Here is a 17,224-nt window from a genome sequence, read left to right on the forward strand (position 1 = left end):
AACTGTGAACTGTGAACTCGTCTTTCGTTTTGTTAAACTTTAAAAAGGAAAGATAAACACGCACATATACACACACAATCTTTCCCTCATACACTATTTATTAATAAATATTCTCTATTCTATGTTTGTTTGATTGTTTTTGTTTGTTCTTTCTTTTTTATTTCCTCATTTGTCTGCTGTTCACACGTCATCAACAATGAAGTGGCTAAATATATCAATATAACGGATATATATATCACATACATAGTCATACACAGTGTAACTCGCAGTAAAATGGTTTGAGAGTGCTCTGTCCAAACTGAGGGGGGAAAAAAGCAGGGGTGCATAGGGAAATATATATATATATATATATATATATATATATATATATATATATATACAAAAATATATTAACAATGTATGTAATAATATATAATATATATAATAGTATATAATAATATATTAACAATGTATGTACAATATATGTATAATATGTTTATATACACAATGTACAATGTATATATGGATATGTATATATGTATGTACACAATGTACAGTTCCAGCTTACAACTGACATATTTACAGTTACATACACACACATACATACAGTTACATACACACACATACATATATATATATGGTGTATTTATGTATGTATCTATGTATGTCTATACAACTCCAGTGTACTGTAGTAAGAAATATTCAAAATAAGTTGTTTGTTGTTTAGTCCCATTTAGTAGTATGTCATTTGAAGAGGACACTTCTCCCCTAAGGCACAAGGTGTCAGTAGATGCATTAATTTGAACATAGCTGCTGAAAAGGCACTTCGTTGTGCTTCTCTTAAACTTCATAGAATTCTCGTTTGTGTGTGTTTGTTTGGCTTTTAATTTTATAACTATTGGTCTTTCTTAATAATGGGTAGACTGAACCAGATCCACCAATACAAGTGCCACTGTAAATCTCAGTTTTCTATTACACTGAATAAGTGGCCTATGATGTTCATAATGTAGTGTAAAGCAGGTCTTAAATGACATCATTCATGAAAGGGACCTTAGTGCATAAAGATGACATTATCTGTAATAGGTGAGACTGGTGAAAACCGGATTTTTTTAGCATATGCCTGTAGATGCGTTTTTGACTGATCTGCTCATGAGACATGGTTAAACGCTCAGAAATGACCGCATGCCTAGTCATACTTTAAACCAGAACTAGCATATTTCAAAGTTGGCATGAACTTTTTCCCCCTGCGGTGGGTTACGCAGTGTAGCTTTAAAAGTAACCAGAATGCTTTGCGCTGGCCCAGCGCCGTTGCGGCGTTATTACCGTTCATAAAGGGAGATGGGGCTGGTCTCCACGGGCTGGCCGGGCGGGGTGTTATCGCGCTGTAAGCACGGCATGGAAACTTTGTGTCGGGAAGGGAGCCACGGTAGTTAGTCCTGTCGTTTCATCCAGTCCGCTCCTGCAGGAAGGTCTTCGCGTTGGCTCGGAGAGGTTGGTTTGGACAGCATTGTGCGAGGACATGAGCAGGACTCTGCATGCTGCTGCACATTTCCAGAAGAAACTTCACACCAAGTAGCTCCGTGCGCGTAAAAGTCAACCCTGCTTGCTTTCTTGGGGCTACAGCAGAAAGGTAAGACGACCTTTAAAAAAAAAAAAAAAAAAGACTCATGCGTGAGATAATGTACCTCGCACATAGAGGGACATACTGTAGTGATTAAACTGTAACGTAATTAAGAATATATACTATTGCCACTGTTTGAAACGCTTTATTAATAAGTTGAAATCTGCTTAATCCCACCTAAGAGTGGGGAAGGAGATTTGCCAGGTTGTGCGTTTCATCGACTCCTGAATATGAGGTAAATATAAAGCAAATCCCCGGTCAGTTATTTTAAAAACGTGCTGATTTCAGCGACAGTTATCCGACTTTGCATGTTTTAGCAAAGCGTTTGTGGCGATTAAATGGTTTCTTTCAGAGCGCTCTTACTAAAGTGACTTTGGTTCAGGTTTGTGAGTTTGGCCGTGAGGTGTAGTCTCTGTTGCATTCTGATGTAGATGAAGTTTTATTTTAGCAAATAGGTAGAACGGGGTCATTTATGGAGTGGAGAACAGCTTCACTTGTTTATTTCGTGTTAACCCTTCAAAATATGGAAAATGGAGCGCCAACATCAGCATGGATTTGGCTTTGGGATGGTGTAGACTGCCTGCAAACAAAACGGCAATCTAATAAAATTTAAATCTAATGGCGTATTGATGTCAAAGAGAACTAGGTGGATTTGTAACTTTGCATTAATGCTGTCTTGACTTTAGTGTGATGACACCAACTTTATTCGTTAGATATATGCTTCATATTTAAACCTCGCGTCTGTTCGATTTTGATCTGTAATACGTTTTTAAGTTATTCATCACTAACATTTTGACTTATTTTGTTCTGTTGCAAGTAGAATTAAATTCATTGGTTTTTAACTTATTGATTACTTTCAGTGTTCATTATTATTTCACATAGCATCTTGTTTATTGTATATACAATATATTGTATATAATAAGTTTATATGGTATCTTATTTCAGAAAACATTTTGACTGAAACGGCTGAAATGAGTTAGGCTAAGATATGAACTACCTAAATTGACTAACTATAGAAATGTTAAGAATAATCTTGCAAATCCAGATTTTGGTTTCTTTTGTGTGTTATAAAGAAACACTGATGCTAGATTGTTGTATACAATAGATCATGTATGTCAAGTTTAAAAGTACCTTGTTTGGGGCATTCTAAAGTGAACTCAGAAAAACAGGAGCGCTTATGAGAATTTCATGAGTGACAAAAGATATGAGATCAAACAGTATTAATATTAACCATATGGACAATTTTAGCCACTTGACCAATAGCACTTTCTCCCTCTTGACTTGCGCTTGAAAGCTAGCCTGCCGTTCATAATCATGGCAAAAGAACAAAGACAGTACTATATCCAGTCAACGTGCCATCCAGATGTTAGCGAGTCTGCCAGTTCTGACCTCCTGACTGGGGGGAGGTTATTCCTGAGTTTATTAAAACATCTCAGCCAAGACGGGACTCCAGAAACTCCTGAGAAAGGCTTACGACAGCTAAGGCAGCTTTAGTTGCTCTGCAGCCAAATGCCACAGAAGGCACGCTGTCCTTGCCTTGCAAAGTTTCTGGAAGCGGACTGTTCAGTGAATTGAACTTTGTATGGTCCAGTGTTTGCTAGTTTGTACTTGGATTTGTGTTTAATCTCTAAATTATCTGACTCTTTTTCTGCAGGAGAAAAATGGATTTCAGGGCCCTGGAGATGAAAGAATAGGCATTATTAAAACATCTGAGAAATACTGACATACTTTGAAGCTTAGCGTTTGGTCAAACTGTCCATCCAAGGGCAACAAAATAATCACTGTGTAAATGATGAATGTTATCAGCTGTATAAAACATGTCGGTGCACATGTACTCCATTATGGAATAAATGAAAAGTATTAGGTGGCCTAATGTGGCCTTGCTCTATATTTTTGGGAGGTGATCCAATTTTTATTTATAATTATGTGCCAGATTTTGAGATTTCACAGTGAGTACATATCTTGGATGTCTATTTTGCTAACTTTTTTCTGGAATCCAAGACCCTTTAGGCTATTGTTTGACAGCATTGTTTCTGTTCTCCTTCCTCTTTCCTCTCAGCCTTCAGAGACACGGTACTTATTTGTAAGAGACAGATGGAGGACTCTCTGCTGTTCTCTCTCTCTCGCTCGCTCATATTTAATGGACTCTCTCAGTCCACAGCATCTAGACTATTTACGTCCTATAAATGAACGCAACTGAACACTTGCATTGCTTAATTAATCTGTTAGGATTTGGCTGTGTGACTCTACCAGATCAGGTGCAGAAATCTCTTGTACACAAATGTGTGCATTTATGTTTTCTTATGATTCTGTCTTCAAGTAGGCTCTGTACTCCCCTTCAGTTTATACAGTCTGCTACTCCATGTTTCTCTCTTGCATATTTTTGTGTCTCGTGATGATGAGTAAGCCACTGTGGAGAATTGTGCATATCAGAATGATGTATCAGATAGACAACCTTGAATCTTGCTCGAGTGTTAATCCCGGATGTCATTAAGACCATTCACAACTATTCTGACACTTTTTCTTAGCTATGAAGGTGTACATACAGCAGAATTCCACATCCAAGCTTGAGTGGCCCTCTTTGTGAGTGTGCTTATCTTAGTAATGTCTGAGTATGCACAGTAGTTTGGAATGTTCATGGCTCAATGTTATCCTTGTCTATGGTGCACAATCAAGGCCCATATCTTGTGGTTTTGAACATGTACAATCTCTCAACAGTAGCTAAACTTGCTGGAAAATCAGAAAACTGACACCAATTTTAGCATGTAACTTTGAGTTCTGCTTCTATGGGTTTCTTTTTGGTAGTTCATGCCCGTAGGGCAAAATTTGACATTCAGACAAGTTCATCACCCTGCATGTTTAGCCCCTTTTTCAATATAGAGGAAGCCTCTTGCTTTTAAAGAATGCTTTTGCTGTTTGTGTGTGAGTGGATCCCTTTCAAAAGAGGCCTGCAACCAATTACTTCAGCGTGCATAAATTGCTAGTAATTACATGTAGCATGGCAGCTAGAGAAGGCACACACAGAATTACAGTTCAGCTGCAAATGGCAGCAGAAGGAGTAGCAAATGCTGATGCACAAAGCTCCGTTCTGTTTCTTTGGGTCAGTGCTCCCCGCTTATGAGACAAGCAAAGTTGCCATTTCTTTTTAATTCTGCCATTTCCTGTCATGATTTAAGCCTCTTGACTGTTGAAGTTCCTTTGTCCGTTCTGTCCTTTTGAAAACAGAGGTGCACTTATTTAGAGGGGACTAGGGGACGATGAAAGCAGTCCATAAAAAGGAACACTGTGAATGGGTGCTTTTGCCTACAAAGAAACGTGTGGAAATTTTCCTCGTGTGTGCGCACATGTGCGTACAGACAAACAAATAATGGCTCATAACAGATCGGAAGCATTTTGTTCATTGATTAATTGATCAAAGTTTTAAGATACTGATTTGTTTGTATAGGAAAGCTTTAGACACTCTGTCTTCCAGTTAGTTCACATTCTGCAGGACTTGCCCCATCTTTACTCGTTCTCTGAGTTTGTGCTACCTGAGGGCTGTTTGTGCACACCAGGCCATGTTTTACAGTTTGTCAATCATTTTTCTTTCACCTCAGTGATGCCTTACTTGCTACCTTGGGATCAGTGGTTAAGGTACTTGACTTGTAATCAGAGGGTTGCTGGTTCAAACCCCACCACTACCAAGTTGCCACTGTTGGGGCCCCTGAGCAAGACCCTTAACCCTCAATTGCTCAAGTTGTACTCAGTCATAATTGATTCAAGTTTGCTTAAGATTAGAGGATTGAAAGCTATTGGGTAATGATCTATTAAGATTATGAATGAAGGTCTTGGACAATTCCATCTCTAAACAGTATTATAAGGCTAAAAAATGAAATGGTTAAAATGGCTGCTGGAAAAATGACTAACAAACTGAATTAATTATTGCAGTACACTGAAGATTCACACTGATGTTTGGTCATTGATGTGTATAGTCATACTGATGCATGTCATATGACTGTTTTGTGAGTCAAGCATCAGCGGTTTGAGGCATTTTCTTTCCCCCCCTAATTTGGCTTAGGATGTTGACCAAAAAGGTTAACTCACTGATGGAAAATGCATTAAAAACATGGCTCCCTGAAAATATGAAAAGTTTTGTGTGTGAGTGTGTTATGGTGCTGTGGAGACTATTGAGTCATGGGCTCGTGAAGACCTTCTAGCACAGAGCACACAATCCCTTGAGATGCTTTTCAGCGTCTGCTGGCGGGGTTGCTGCAGTGAAGTGGATCTGAAATAGGAACATTCTTTATTGTGCACTTTTTGCACAGGCTGCTGAGGCGTTTAAAGATGGGTTTTATCCCCAACATCACTGGGGATGGATTACTGACAGCAAATCTGCTTTACAGCCTCTATCTATGATGCACAAGTTTCTAGGGTTAATAAGGACTTCATGCTTATTGTCAGTTTCATAGCATGTTGAGTTGTATGCAGAAATTGTTTTGGGAATTCTCCACATCTTTCTGTGAATCTGAAGGATAGAGTGAGATCTAATGTTGATTGATTTCACTCTGAATATATGAAGGGGGCTTTATTTTCTTTTTGGTGAGTTTTAAGTGCAGGATTTAATAGATTTACAACTTGCTGAGGACTTTAAAATTCACCTTATTAAACCTCTAGATCCTCTTGCTAAAGATCTTAGAATTTCACTGGACTCCTGTGATCTTACACAGCAGTTTACAGAGCCTATACATAAACATGGCCATACCTTCAATCTGATTACGTCACATGGTTTAGATATCGAGATGTTTTGATAACTTGGATGTTGAAATTTCATTGAGGCTCACTGGCAAAATTACTGACAAGAAAAGTTTTATAAAGCAATATTTGGTGGAAACGTCTTTTCCTCTGACTCATGTTTTTCCTCGAGACTTAATGAAGGCATTAATTCTATAATCCCACTCAAAACCAAGCCTCTGTCCAGGAGTTTTAAAACCCTAGTGAAGAAGCCCATCCACCATTTTAAAATTAATAAGAAATTGCATGAAAGCAGAGGCACAATCCTCTTCTACATTTAGAAAAATCGGTGAACTCATTTATCAATAAAGTTAATGTATCTTAGGTCTACTTTTCAAGCTCCATTAACCGTCATAGACAACCCCAAATTCTTTCTTGCCCACTATGGACAGGCTAATAAGCATAAACCCCATGGCCTTTCGGAGCTCTTAAATGACAAATGTAGTGAATTAGGCAGCATGTTTGTAGTAAAATGATTTCCATTAGGGACTGCATTACCTATGATCACCTCGTAGACCTTCCAGTCCACAGTGAGGCAAGAAGCACCATTTCAGTATCCTCATCAATTAATCATGAAGCATTTTACTGAAGTGTTTTGACTTGTATTTGCGAAGGCTAATGAGCAGCACAAACTGGTTGTCCATTTGGACTCGAAAGCCTTCTGCTCTAAAGAGCTGACTTGTCACCTTGGTGTATTAATAGACTCTGATCTCCGCACGGACTAAACAAAGCGAAGCAGAGCCCAACACCATGTGCTTTTCAACATTCGCTTTAAACACTGTCTCTCTCAGCTTTTGTAGCATCGAACTTTTATCTTATTTTTAGGGCTGATTTATTCACTTAATTTGTAGTGCTGCTTTTGATGCAGTTGAGCACAATATACTTCATTGACTACAAAACCGGGCAGGTCTCTCCAGCTCTGTTCTAAACTGGTTTCCGTTCTATTTGAGTGGCAGTGAGTATCATGTTGTACTGGGAAATCATTCATTTAAGTGTCTTCCTTTGTGGAGTCCCTCAGGTTGGATCCTGGAACAAGCTCTACTTTAATTTATATATGCCTCACTTATCCATGACAATTAATAAATAGATTGTTTCCTTCCATCACTATGCAGACAGTATGTCTCTAGTTACTGACTCTCAAAGCTCTGTGAGCTTCTTTAACTGTCTAGAAGAGATCAAATCATGGATATTTCACAATTTTATGTAGGTAAACAAATACAAGACTGAGTTCCATGTTTAAGGAATAAAAACTGAGTGTAGCGAAGGACCTCAGCCACTCCAGGTCTTGAACCCATGGCTGGTAGGTGGGAAACGTGTGCTGACCACTCTAGCAAAGAGCCATTGCACACGTGAGCTTCACGTATCACACGCAAACACACACGCCTTCCTCAAAGGTCACACCCATGCCCCTCACCAGGGGTTCATACTGGACTTCATGCCAGGCTGAAGGCCGTGCAACAGAAAACATCACCCACTGAAGGAGGGAACAGTGTGATGGTACCCGTCACTCTGGAAGGCATAAACGTATGCTAGCAAGTTGACCTGTGGTCTGGTGGTCAGAGTTCTGCAAGCTCTAGGATCGAGTGGTTGTGATTTGTTGCCCTCAGCGTTTGTGACCCTGAGAAATGTTTAACAATAAAGCTATAGTATCTTAACAAATTAAAGGTGCAGTTAAGTGTCCCTATATGTGAAGACTAAAAAAAATGTGATTTAAAAAAAAAAAAAACTTGAGTTACTTTGGATAGTGACCCTAGCTTTAAGGACTGTGTAATATTTGTATACAATGCATTCTTTCACAGGAGAAATGCATCGTATGTCCGTGACCTCTCTCCGCAGCTGATGGCAAAAAAGTTACACATGCTTTAGGGTCGACTTGTCTAGACTACAGCAACACTTCTTTGTGGCCTACCAAAGAACCCTGTCTATAGCATGCAGAGTGCAAATGCTTCAGCAAATATTTTGCTGCACAGGAATGAGGAAGCATAGTTTAGTTTCTCTGACAGCTGCACTAGCTACTGGTGTTTTTCAGAACTGATACTCTTGTAGACCTTCACATGCTTTCGTTGTCTCCCCCATCATACCTCAGTGGACTGAATATTAGGTATGTTTCTGCTAGAGCTACTAATGGTAACATGCGAGCTACACTGGTCTCTCTCGAGAGAGTGTCATTTGATGACATGCTTCAGAGCAAAATGACTGTTTGTGGTAATCAACCACATGCTTTAGTTACTGTACAAAAAGATTAAGTTACAGAGTGCTGAAGTATTCCTTTAATTACCATTTGGCATGGAAAATCAGAAGAACATTTCAATTGGATGTTGTATGCAGTGGCTCTTTTTGGCTTTCTTTCATAGGCTTGGGTTGTGCCAACATGTATACTTGGAAAAGAGTGATCTTAGAGGGGATCCACGGCACCCAAGACAGAGACCATATGGCACTGGACACTAACGTTGTCAGCACTTGCTCTGCTTATGTAGGCTTATGTGAGAATCAAAATAAGTATGGAAGGGTTTTCTGTCCTTCAGAGGAAGATGTCTGTAAAGGCTTTTATTTTTCTTTAAGCAGAGAGGGGAAAATAATGTTGAATTGTCAGTGGTGCGTGAAAACAACATTTAAAATGCATTCTTGTGAATAGTATATTTATTGATGGGTCAGCTTTACAGAGATAATACCCCAGTATCAGTTTCATATCTTGAAAGCACTGCTCACCAGTATAAAGGCAGAAGACTGTGCTGATCTCACAGCCACTGTGAAGTTTTAAAAGAAGCATGCCGTCACTGTTGGACAGCCTTAGTGATCCCCAGTGAAGGAAATATTAACACAAAAATACATTCTTTTGGAATACATTCAAAATTATGGTCTTTTGAAAATAACACGCTGCATAAAATCTAGTACAAAATAAAGAATCCTTGTAACAGTAGAAGATTCAATTCACTCCTGTTTTATTTAATGTTGTTGTTTCAGTGATTCTCACAGTGACTACCACAAAATTAGCCTGCAGAGGTTGTATTTTACATATTCTCAGTTTTAATTTATTTGCAATAACCAAATGAAATGCATACATCAAATGCATTGTAGTATTTCAGAAAATAAACTATTTCTTTTGGTCAAGATGTGTTTTACCAGAGTGAACTAATAGATAAATAAAAGACGAATTCGGGTGAGTTGGCTCATTACAAAGTGAGAACACAGATTGGTATGCTTCTCACAGTTTGTGTTTTTTTGTGTTTGTTTTTTGTTTTTTTCCCTGTGCACAAACATTTTGCTACAGAGTCATGAGAACCTAAATACTTAAGTCACTATCTCCAAAATGCTTTTGTATTAATTACTTCATATATATATATATATAGTGTGTGTGTGTGTTGTAGAGGGATTTAAATTGGGTTTTTTGTGTTTTATTGAAATCAAACTAAGTAGTCACTTTCAGCTGTAGTTCTGCTTCTGGATGATGATGGCCGCATTCTGTGGTCTTTGGCTTGCAGAAATATTCTGCTTTTCCATTTTGTATTTCTCTACACCCGCACCAAATTGTCCTTGTCCCAATTGGGGAGCCAAATATTTAAAAGCCTCACACTGTCAAAATAATGAATGAATAAAAAGAATGTTTGTTTGTATTGACATCGATCAGAGGAAACTTGCTCGATGGACACATTAATTCTTTTAGAAGAGGATTAGCTGACTTGTGATTTAAAATGAGCGTTGTTTTGTTTGTGGTTGTGTTTTTTTTTTTTGTTTTTTTTTTTTTTGTAATTGGTTCATCTCCGTGGCTTATGTGACATTTAATTTGTACTGGTTTATTTAAAAGCATTAAAACAATAAAGCATTGACATTGTGCTGGAGTTCTCCTGAGCACTTATTTACTGTTTGTAAGTTTGTAGAAAAAAAAGTGAACTCCATATGACCTGAATTATGCCATAGATCATATGCTCATTACTAGCATTGGATCAACAGTATGCTCTGATTAAGCGTTTAGTACAGATATCCAAAAATAGCTTTGTAGACATATGGTTCCCTTCAGCCTTAGCTTGTCTCATTAAATGTAACCTATAGGCTACATCCAAGGGGATCGTATATATTTTTGCAATACGTATTACCCTGTTTAAAATGTTGCAGATGAAGGATCGTTTCAGGTTTTACGGTCGTCGTCCCCCCCCCACATGACTGTATATTTTATGCCCAGCCTCAGAAAGCTGGCCAGACTCACGGTTTGCAGTCCGCCTTGCTTAAATACTCATGTAAGTGGGAGGCAAAGCACGTCGGCTCCAGCTGGTCCCACTATCCCCACCAGGACGTATCCAATGTGGCCAACTGTTTGCACCCATCCTCCCCTCCCTAGGCTATCTCCATGACCACAAGCCAAAACTACCACTAATTCATCTCTGAGTCTGCACTGTATAAAGTCACTAGAGGTTTTTGCCTCCATGTGTTTGGTTTGAGTTGTCATGTAACGATAGCTAAAAGCTTGTTGCCTTGCAAAAAGTGGGGGGGGTTTGTAAGAGCCACTTTTGTTTTTTAAACATGAGGGAAGTTTTGAGGAAGGAAGCTTGCCAGTGTGCGAGAGTACAGACGGTTCCCGCTAGCAGTGCAGGCGTTTCCTCTTATGAAGCTTTCCTGATTGGGAGAATCAGTGACTCAACATCACACTTCTATTGTGTTTGGCCAGATGGAGTTTTGGTCTTTTTTTTTTTTTTTCTTCCCACATTTAATGAGCTTTTGTTTTAGCGAGAAAGCAGCTAACAAGAGACATGTAGAGGAGATCATGTTTCTAAGTACATACTTTAATCAAAACACAATACTCTAACTCCCTATTGGAAGATTAAAACAGAAAATTGGGATGTTGAATGAAGGCAAAAATTAGCAATCTCTTTCAAAAAAAACAAAACTTTTTTTCTTTCTTAGGCAACAGTATTGTTGGTACAGTGATGTAAGCATTGTGGTTTGCGCAGGGGGACAAAAACCTTAAAGCCATAATTAAGAATTACTCAGAAAGCACCACAGTGACGCGTGGACGTGTTGAGCATGTACATTGCCATGTTTTGCTGCTCTATGGTCGTGTTGCATAACCCCTCCGATCTGGCTGTGTGCTTTCACAGACTGGCCGAGAGCGTGCTGGAGGAATGAGAGTGCAGAGCTCCAGGCTCTGTGCCTGACTGCCCGAGCCAGGATGGAGCTGAAGGTCTGGGTGGATGGAGTCCAGCGCGTGGTCTGTGGTGTCACGGAAGCCACCACCTGTCAGGAAGTGGTCATAGCGCTGGCTCAGGCAATAGGTACGCAACATGGCCCGGAAAAAGAAGCGCTTCTGTGCAGGTTATACTGAGCTATTAGATGATGGTAACTAGATTGCTAATGCAGATGCTGTAGTGTCTCATACTTAAACCTTTTCCATACTACCAGCACTCCAAAAATCACTCCTTAATACCACAGTAATAAGAAGAGTAAATGCATTTCTGTGTATTAAGTATTATATCAATTACAAACAACAAGGAATTTCCCCATTGGACCCAAGAGGGTTAAACTGTCTGGCTTCCAGGCTGATCAAGTACACCCTTCTATTATTTACTAAAAGTCAGTCATATGTCTGTGCTGGCAGTTCAACTTCAGAAGCTGTCCAAGGTCACCATATATGTTGTTTCAAATATATTTTCAAATTGTATCTCAAAAATGATACTTGGTTTGAGGGGGAAAAATATCTTCAAGAAAGAACAGAGGTTTAGACTGATGGCATAACCAGAAAGACCCAAAACAATTTCTGATTTAAACTTCTCACTGACGTCATTTTCAGGCTATTTCTGATGTTAAAATGCTGGTGTAATCTGTAGGTCCCCCCAACACGCGCGCGCACACACACACACACACGAACACACACACACACACACACACACACAAACATACCCCCTGCACATGCTTTGGCTAGAAATGGACTGAGGTTCAAAAAGCGCCTGGTGAAATGGAAACTCTGAGTCATCATCCCAAAAAAAGGGCAAGAAGCGGCAAGAGCCCTGAAGTCTTCACTATAGTACCCGTTTCCTTTAAGTTATTACATAAAACATTTCATTTGTAACTTTTTAACTGCATATTTATTAATTAAGCTTTTTAATTACTATTCAGCTTTGATAACTACCAGATTGTCTCCATTAAGGGAAAAATGGAAAGTTGAAGCCTGGTGAAACTGAAGGCAAACCGAAACTGTGAATATAATTGACTGTTCACCCTCTACACACGCAGGTCGCACCGGGCGATATACGCTGATCGAGAAATGGAGAGACACCGAGCGACACTTGGCTCCTCTTGAGAGCCCCGTGGCCTCACTGAACACTTGGGGTCAGTATGCCGGCGACGTACAGTTCATTCTCCACCGGACAGGTCCCTCTCTCACAGAGCGCCCCCCGTCTGAGAGGTTGTCCCACTTGGGCCCAGAGCGCGGCCTACATCGACAGAGCCTTCCCATCATGGCCAAGCTCCGGGCTCCGGGAGAACACTCGCTCCGCCGGCGGGAACCACGCCGCAAGTCTCTCACCTTCACTGGGGGTCCACGCAGCCTCAGGGACATCCTGAGCGGCAGCAGGCTCAGCGACGCTGGCACCAAGCGCCGCGTGCTCCTGGTAAATAACGGGCACCACAGCCTGCCCACGTCCCCGCGTCTGACTAGGGGCCACCTGGAGGACCTGAGCCGTCTGGTGAGGCTGCAGAGAGACACGCTGGCCGTCCTGGGGCACAGGGCGGAGGAGCGTGAGGCAGAGCTGCAGGCGTGGGCCGAGAAGGGGCAGGACGGCGACGCCGCTGAGGACTCCTGGGTGACCGTGACCGAGGAGGTGGCACACCTGGAGCAGCAGGTGCGGAGAAACCAAGTGGAGGTGGAGGAGGAGGAGTTCTGGGCCAGCGAGCTTCAGATTGAGCGCGAGAGCGAGAGGCAGCTGGAGGAAAGGCTGCAGGAGCTGTGTTCCCGGCTGCGTGCGTGCGAGGCCGAACTGGATCAGCGGCTGGCCTGCCTGCAGGGCGTCGAGGCCGGCCTGGTAGCCCAGCGCTTGCAGAAGGAGGTGAGGGAGACCCAGAAGGTGAGCGAAGGGGAGGTGAAGGCCAGGCTGCAGAGAGTGAAGGCTGAGCTCAAGGCCCAGGCACAGCACACGGCCCAGCTGGACAGTAGCAGCAGGGCTGTGGACAGATCACTCAGCCAGACAAGCAGGAGATTACAGGTAGGTTGTGCAAAAAAATGTTAATGCTGCTAATTAAAACAAAATTTATTAGGCTTTATATGTTTGACCAATTTGGTTTAAAAGCTGACATGCAAAAACCTGTGTCTATTGTCAAAATTGGTGCCAACCCTAGTCCACACCTACATGGGGATCTTTTAAAACAGGGTTTCTTCTCTTTTTAAAAAAAGAAAAGAAAAGAGTTTTTTTTTTTTTTTTATCGCGTCCACACAAGCAAAAACACATTGCCAAGAGCATGTTAGCCAGTCGGAAGCCTTAAAACCAATAGGCTAACAACATTGCACACGAGGCGAATCATATAGTTGCATAGGCGTAGTTTTTAAAGGTGGGGATGTGCCCAACCCAGTAATTCCTGCTCATATGAAACCTATGCCCCTGTGTGGTCTGATAATGGCGTTTCTCAGGGTCACACTAGAACAGAATAACTGTACAGAATAACTCTACATGTAACAAGTCGTCTTAGCAATGTTAGAACCAGAACTATTTTGGCGATGTGAGCCACTAAACAATAATGCCTCAAGTAAACAAAGGTGATAACAGCACATACTTGATGTTACAAGACAAAGCTGTTTTCCCTGACTACATGACAACACTGTAAACAGCGTTTTTAAATTCAACCTGAAAAGAGGTTTGCAACAGGTTAGTTTTCAGTGACACAAAATGGCATCTACGTATGGACCGAAAATACATTTGTACGTGTAGACAAGGCCTCAGTATCAGCAACACTCTAGAAATATCTAGAAATCAGTTCAACAGCCATTGCCGTAACCCAAGAACCCATAGCTGAGCACATTTAAGGCCTTGTGCATTTTTCTCCAGGAGAGTCAGTACGAGCTGGAGCAGCTGACCAAAGAACTGAGGCAGGTAAACCTGCAGCGGTTCATCCAGCAGACCGGCACTAAAGTCACCGTGTTGCCCGTAGAGCCCAGTGAAGGCGAGGCCAGCCCCACGCCTCACAATACAGGTGCATCTTCGTTCCACACGTATACAACCATACCTCGGCTCGTAGATTTGTCAACAGCCGATTTTTCCACAAACTGCCAATTGCTAATGTTGGCAAAAAGACGAGTTATTTGACTCTGTGGACAGCTGTCAGTGAGTTGATGTATTATATTGTTCCAGTTCGTTAATGTGTTTAAAGTCCTCAGACGTCACACTGTCTTTAAGGGTTCAGTCATGATGCAATGCCAGTCAATTGTTGCTTTTTTCAGCCTTAATTAAGCTAGGTAATACCATGGAATTGTCCAAAAATGGCAAAGGGTACCCAAAGAAATGACACCCGTCTTGCGTAGTAATGTAGTGTTTAAATCACCGCTCTCCTTCACCCACCTCACACTGCTAAAAGCCATTTAGGCCCACCGCTGAGAGCTACATGTGTTCCACCCACTACTTCTGTTCAATGCTGGTTCCTCTGGCAACGGCTGCCAGGAGACGGGCAGACCACCGCCACTTACTTTATCTTTAGCTGCCAGCTACTTTTTCACACTGGAGATACCCAGTCCCCAGTCTTGAGCAGTCTGCATTAAAAGCGTGAGTGCACCAGAGCTCTAAAGACCCATGGCTCTGATGCTACTAAAAATCAGGTTCAGACTGACCAAGTGTGCAATAATAGTACCAATACAACTGAACTGGAGAATTTTTTTTGGATAACGTAGGCTACCTCAAGACTTGCAAAGTAATTTATTCAAGCAGCTTGCAGTAATCAGGAGCTTGTTTATCTTTCAACCACATTGTTTCCCCATTCATGCCATTGTTGACATGATGTGATTCATTAAGAGCACCTAATGGAGTATGATGCAAAATAAACAAACTACATACTTGTGTGTATGAGTGTGTGTGTGTGTGTGTGTGTGTGTGTGTGCGTGTGTGTGTGTGTGTGTGTGTGTACACATACATGTATACACGTACGCGTATGTACACATATATACGTGTGTGTGTGTGTGTGTGTGTGTGTGTGTGTGAAACCTCTCTGCCTATTTCTGCGTAAAGTTTCACAGTATTGAAACTGTTGAGGGTGAATTTCACCCTAAGGTGAACTTCACACTAGGGTGCTGTCTTTGGCAGAAAAAACAGCTGCCATTGCGTAACGGAATGCACAATGCAAGTTTTTCTTGTTCCTCCCAGATGTTGCAGCTCTGACTGGTTCGCTGAAGCGGCCTGTTCCATCTAACACAGTGGGGGTTAATCTGCGCATGCTCCATAGCCCCACTGCTTCCACCTTCAACCCCGAGGGCATCTATGTCTAAGGACAACCACCTGCCTCTAACAGTTCCACATAGCTCACCTCTCTGTCCTGCCCCACCACCTGGTTATTTCTTTGGGGGGGGTTGTTTTTTAAGGGAAATGTTTGACAGTATAATTATGCGGAGCATTGCACCACAAGTTATTTGAAAGGCACTCAGAGAAAGTGAATTGCTGGTTAAGGTTGGTAGATGGAGTACTTTGCAAGACTGGACACTTTTTTCACTACGGTAAACTGTAAATATACCTCAACACCACAATTATCTGCTGTCTTCAGCATCTGACATCATTTGCAGGTCTTCAGAGACCAGCTAATGACCCTGTTGGTAGATACAGTATGGGACAATTTCTCACTATGGTAAACTGTAAATATACCTCAACACCAGAATCATCTGCTGTCTGCAGCATCTCCCATCACTTGCAGGTCTTTATTGCAAGGTTAATGACATACCCACAGTTGGCAAACTGAGTAAAGGTTATTTTCACGTGTGAGCAGTTGTTCTGACTACGAGGCAGCAGGTGTATTAGGAAGGATTGCGGATTAGAGATGTCATTTCAGAAATGTGAAAATATTTTTGTAAAGTTGTTAGTTCAGCCACGGAGAGATGTTCCCATGTGCACCTTTTCTTTCTTTACATAAGAGTATATGCTGGGCTCGCCACAGTCACTACACTTCATTGTGTACCATGTTTAACTTTTTTTTTTTCTGATATTGAGCCAAAGATTCCTGCTCATATGGCTACCAAAAATGTGTAAGTGCATGGTTGCAGTTAACAATAGGCCTGTCTGTGGCTATATGATTTGTATCATGTTTGCTCTTTTAAACCTTACAGTCTTATGCAAGAAGACTGCCATGTGTAAGCATTTTGCATGTTTGAAGTATTAAACTCTGCAGTATTACATGTACCACACAGATCAAACATTAGGGTCTACCAAATTATCCGGTGACAGCTGTGTGGCTGTTATATTTGTTACTAGTGCCTTAAAGCTAAAATTTAAGCATTAATGTGATCTGATCCATTGGGAGCCCCCAAGTCTGCTCGTGTGTGTGTGTGTGTTACATGGCGATACAGTGAACTGAAGTCTTTTACATTACTTATAAATGGTTGCGTTTGAATTCACTCACTTATTTACTTGCTGAATATTCATTGTATGATGTAATTGTAAAACAGTAGTAGGCTTTTGGGAGCAACCAGTTACACAAGCTAGCTTCCGGCATTTAGCATATACATGGTTATGCTAGCATAAGATGATCTTAAAATGACAATGTTACGTTTTATGAACTTGTATGTAAAGAAAGAAAGGTCCAGTGATCCTTGGTGCCATTTTAATAAAATGCATTAATCTGTATAGTCTATAACTATCAATCACATGCTGTAAATGTAGTGAACCATACGCTGAA

The 17,224-nt window shown here is 41.1% G+C and overlaps 1 protein-coding gene across 2 annotated transcripts; it reads left to right on the forward strand.

Annotated features, from left to right (window-relative positions):
* Positions 1-1,310: 1,310 nt before the first annotated feature.
* On the forward strand, positions 1,311-17,172 carry rassf8a (Ras association domain family member 8a). 2 transcript variants are annotated; one of them, XM_027027730.3, is made up of 5 exons: positions 1,313-1,609; positions 11,464-11,637; positions 12,596-13,563; positions 14,401-14,545; positions 15,706-17,172. In XM_027027730.3, the coding sequence occupies exons 2-5, from the start codon at positions 11,535-11,537 to the stop codon at positions 15,825-15,827; spliced, it is 1,338 nt and encodes a 445-aa protein (XP_026883531.2). In that variant the 5' UTR covers positions 1,313-1,609; positions 11,464-11,534; the 3' UTR covers positions 15,828-17,172. The 2 variants fall into 2 exon arrangements, with proteins under 2 accessions (XP_026883532.2, XP_026883531.2); XM_027027731.3 differs by lacking the exon at positions 14,401-14,545 and having other exon boundaries at positions 1,311-1,609.
* The last annotated feature ends 52 nt before the right edge of the window (positions 17,173-17,224 follow it).

The sequence above is a fragment of the Electrophorus electricus genome, chromosome 4, assembly GCF_041902795.1.
Source record: "Electrophorus electricus isolate QZ-2024a chromosome 4, ASM4190279v1, whole genome shotgun sequence".
Classification (NCBI taxonomy): domain Eukaryota; kingdom Metazoa; phylum Chordata; class Actinopteri; order Gymnotiformes; family Gymnotidae; genus Electrophorus; species Electrophorus electricus.